General features: G+C 36.4%; 1 protein-coding gene across 1 annotated transcript; it reads left to right on the top strand.

Annotated features, from left to right (window-relative positions):
* Positions 1-401: 401 nt before the first annotated feature.
* LOC101307151 (cyclin-U2-1-like) lies at positions 402-1,195 on the top strand. Its single transcript, XM_004306912.1, has 2 exons — positions 402-835; positions 931-1,195. Exons 1-2 carry the CDS (start codon positions 417-419, stop codon positions 1,193-1,195), a joined length of 684 nt encoding a protein of 227 aa, XP_004306960.1. The 5' UTR covers positions 402-416.
* Positions 1,196-4,056: the final 2,861 nt, after the last annotated feature.

Genomic DNA, 4,056 nt, shown 5'->3' with positions numbered 1-4,056 from the left:
GGTTTCATCCAATCGATCCAGTAAGAAAACTTGCGAGATTCGTCAATATCTAGTGTGAATCTCGACTATAATATGCGAGAGAGAGAGAGAGAGAGAGAGAGAGGCAGGTTTGCATTTCTTATATTTTCTGTTATATAGAATTTGAAAGCTGAGCTGTATGATTGTACTTTTCCTTTACAAAGAGGAGGCACAATCTTATAGTTTGATTTCATTTTTAGCTTCCACCCACCTTCCAAATGTCTGAAAACCAATGTCATTTGACTCATTTCCCCTATTTCTATAATCACTAACACTACCCAAGTCTCTCACTTCCTCCCTGTATATATGCTCCTCTCTACCCAAAACCTCTTTCACCACAAAACCCCAAAAGCATAAGCCTCTCTCTCTTTCACAGTATACACACCAGAAGACCAGAAATGGTGTCCTCAACATCCCTTGTAATCTCTCCAAGAACGTTCAGATCAGACTTGTACTCCTATCCATACCAGGCGGATTCCAACACCCCTTTGGTGGTTAACGTTCTTGCTTCTCTTATAGAGAGGAACATGGCCAGGAACCAAAGGATTTCCAAGAACTGCAGCAGCCCTTGGTACTTGTCCAAAGACATGAAGAAGACTCGGATTTTCGAGTGTCACGAGACTCCGGACATGACCATTCAGTCGTATTTGGAGAGGATTTTCAGGTACACAAGAGCCGGGCCGTCTGTTTACGTGGTTGCTTATGTATATATCGACCGGTTTTGCCAGAACAATCCTGGTTTTCGAATCAATGTCACAAATGTGCATAGGTTACTCATCACAACTATAATGGTGGCTTCGAAATATGTAGAAGACATGTAAGTTCCTCCATCCCTCTCTGTTTCTCAGTTTCTTTCTATACGTTTCTATCTGTTTGTCTCGGAATAATGTGAAATCCTTCTTTCTTGAACAGGAATTACAGAAACTCTTACTTTGCAAGAGTCGGGGGATTAACGACAAACGAGCTGAACAAGCTGGAGCTTGAGTTTCTGTTCTTGATGGGATTCAAGTTACATGTGAATGTGAGTGTGTTTGAGAGCTACTGTTGTCATTTGGAAAGAGAAGTCAGTATTGGAGGAGGCTACCAAATTGAGAGCACATTGCGATGTGCAGAAGAAATCAAAACGAGGCAAGATGAAGATAGAAGATATAACCAGTGTGCTGGTCTTTTGTTGTAGATCAAATCAAGGACTTTTTTCTTTCTTCTTTTTCGTGAAACTACAGCCTAGTAATTCATTTGTACAGGTTGATGTAAATTTGTGTAAATGTACAAAGTTGTTGAATGGCTATTTTTTATTTTATTTTATTTTTTTTCTCAAGTAGTAATATCATTTATGCAGCAAAGAATATAAATAATTTGAAGAATAAAATAGGTTTCAAGCAAAAAGCTAGACGGTGGCTATTATTAGAAATGGGCTCCATCTTCACAAGGGAACAGTAACAAGAAATGATTATTTGCCTCATCAACCTTGACAACATCAACTGGAAATAATTAATCTGAGGTCAAATTGAAGGTTCTTGTCAGCCTTGATTTTGATGCGACCTCCGAAATCCTCTTGTTAGAAATCCTGAAGTTGATGAATTTTTTCCGGAAAACAATGTGCATGTGACCATTAGACACATTTACTATATTTGGGACAGACCACCGACGAACTTCTTTTTTTGGGCTTAAATGACGAATTAACTTCCATTTTGAAACCCTAAGCCATAACAATATTGCAACTGGCTAATTTTTTTGTATAACAGAAAATTTTCATGGGAAAATTGGAATATATAAGAGCAATAAGTCAAGAATCGATAAGCACAAGTTCTTAATCCAGCCAGCTGATAGAAGAAAGGAAAATATCCCTGCCCTCGTTGCGATGATTCATCGTTGCCGGCCATGTTTGAGAATTTTCGTCGAGAGCCGGAACCGTCCCATCAACTAGACATAAATTTATGTAGTACTTAAAGTTATGGTTGTGTTAAATAAGTAGTTTCAAGACATGATACTGCAGAGTGAAGTGTATCTTTCTCTAGCAACCCTTTTACTTCTTTTTTAACTTGTAGACATAGAAAACAATCAACACTACTACAACATTATCAGGCAACAGCCACACACATGAGTGTGGTCTTTAGGAACCGGATCGCTGACGTACATATATATAACCGTAGTTTTTTCCGTTATAACCACATATTGGTGTAGCTTTTATATGTGTATTTTCAGAATCTGGCTCTTAATTAAAGACCACACTTAGGTGTGTGTGTGTGTGCGGCTATTGCTTCCTATTGTTGTGGTGAGACGTGTACCACACAACTGTTCCCACCATATAAATACTGCTCAAAAACGAAAAGAATGGGAAAACAGCAACTATATAAATACTGCTCAAAATCGAAAATAATGGAAAAACATCATGATTTTTTTGGTTAGGTTTGGAGGCATGATCAATCCACTTCCTAATTAAAAAACCATATATAAAAACTTAAAGATGCGAAATATGGTTGGTACTAATTAAAATGACCACTCCTGTCTCAAAACTTTGTTGATGTACGGCCACCTTTAGCTTTAGGATATAAAACAAGAGATAGTGCTGGCTGGTGAGTCCTACAAAAATCTGAGGCTTGTATATGGTATTGATCCGGCCTTCTCTATATTCCCTTTCCCAGAAGCTGATCGAACTCATACTAAGCTATATAAAATCATGTCCAGCTAGCTAGTTGTTAACATCGAAACCTTAATAATATAGTGAAAGTGTAAGAAGAAAGAAGGAAGAAGCTTACATTGCATAAGCTGGTTGTTACATATAAAATATGGGTCAGAATTGATGGGATTATGTTTGTAATTTGGCAGTTGCGTATCATTACCGCCACTTATATGAAATGTAAATGGCTAAACACACTTTAAAATCCTCAGTAAAATTTAGTTTATCCTAATATAACACTGTCCCCCCTCTACTCATCTGCACTTATAGAATGATTATTAATTACTAGACAGCTTTAGTGACTTGCAATAAGGTAATTTTGTTTTCCAGATAGGAGAGTAAGCAGCTAGGGAGTAGTGTTTTTTCTTTTTCTTTTTCCGACCCAAAAAGGATGCAAGTCATTAATTTCTGTGAATTAGTTAGAAAAATTGAAGAGAAAGTAAGAGAATTAGATTAATTAATAGTGAGAACTGAATACAATTGTAATGAACAACAGCTTATATATTATTTAGTACTGAGCACTACTACTTCATCGATCATATCACTTGTATCAGTACGTAGTTTCTAACTTTCTTGGATCTTGCAGGTACTTCTGCTTTGACATGAATTAGGTTCCTTAAGATCAAATTATTTATATAGCATCGATCACAGGAGGAAACCAGTTTTGCAAGCTATAAAACAGTAATTAATATCATACTGTTATAGATCCACGTACACCTTCCCGAGATTGGAGAAAAGAATAGACACCCTATTGTGGTTGCATTGTCTTATTGTGTAGCCTCTTGCCAAGTCACAGATTAGTAGTTGGATAGAAAATGCAAAATCTTCGGAAGTGTTTGGAGACGTGAGAGTTGTGTACTTGTGTCTTCATCTCCAGCTTTTGTCACTCATGAGGGAGCTTAATTTGTACCAAACCATATCATTAGTAGTATATGTGACTAATTAATTAACAATTTGTAATCCTTGCTTATCTGTGCTTCCCGTGCTTTTGAGAAGCATGGTCCTAAAACTACAATCGATTCAACTTATATATACCAATCTGTTTGATGAATCGAAAAAAATGTAAGGTCTATATATGAGCGTGGGTGTGTTAATTATATATAAAACCGACTAATTAATTAAGCCATATACCATGCACCAGGTAATGGTGTCTGTGGGAGTCTCGTCTATTTTGTTGATTGAATTTTTTAATGCATGATTGGGCATGGAAGGTACTACAAGATTAATTAGGGAGATGCATGCATGTATGGCATAGCTAGGATTATACGATTTATTGTATTCGGTTAAACAGACAAGTAATCGGATCTTAATTTAGTCTATATATATATATATATATATATATATATATATATATCGTA

The sequence above is a fragment of the Fragaria vesca genome, linkage group LG7 (assembly GCF_000184155.1).
Source record: "Fragaria vesca subsp. vesca linkage group LG7, FraVesHawaii_1.0, whole genome shotgun sequence".
Lineage (NCBI taxonomy): Eukaryota > Viridiplantae > Streptophyta > Magnoliopsida > Rosales > Rosaceae > Fragaria > Fragaria vesca.
This window is presented reverse-complemented; position numbering and strand designations above follow the sequence as displayed.

Excerpts from the sequence above, each read along its gene's own strand:
- LOC101307151 (XM_004306912.1), top strand. The coding sequence starts at position 417 with ATGGTGTCCTCAACATCCCTTGTAATCTCTCCAAGAACGTTCAGATCA. Across the intron at positions 836-930 it reads TCGAAATATGTAGAAGACAT|GAATTACAGAAACTCTTACT; the intron begins GTAAGTTCCTCC and ends TTTCTTGAACAG.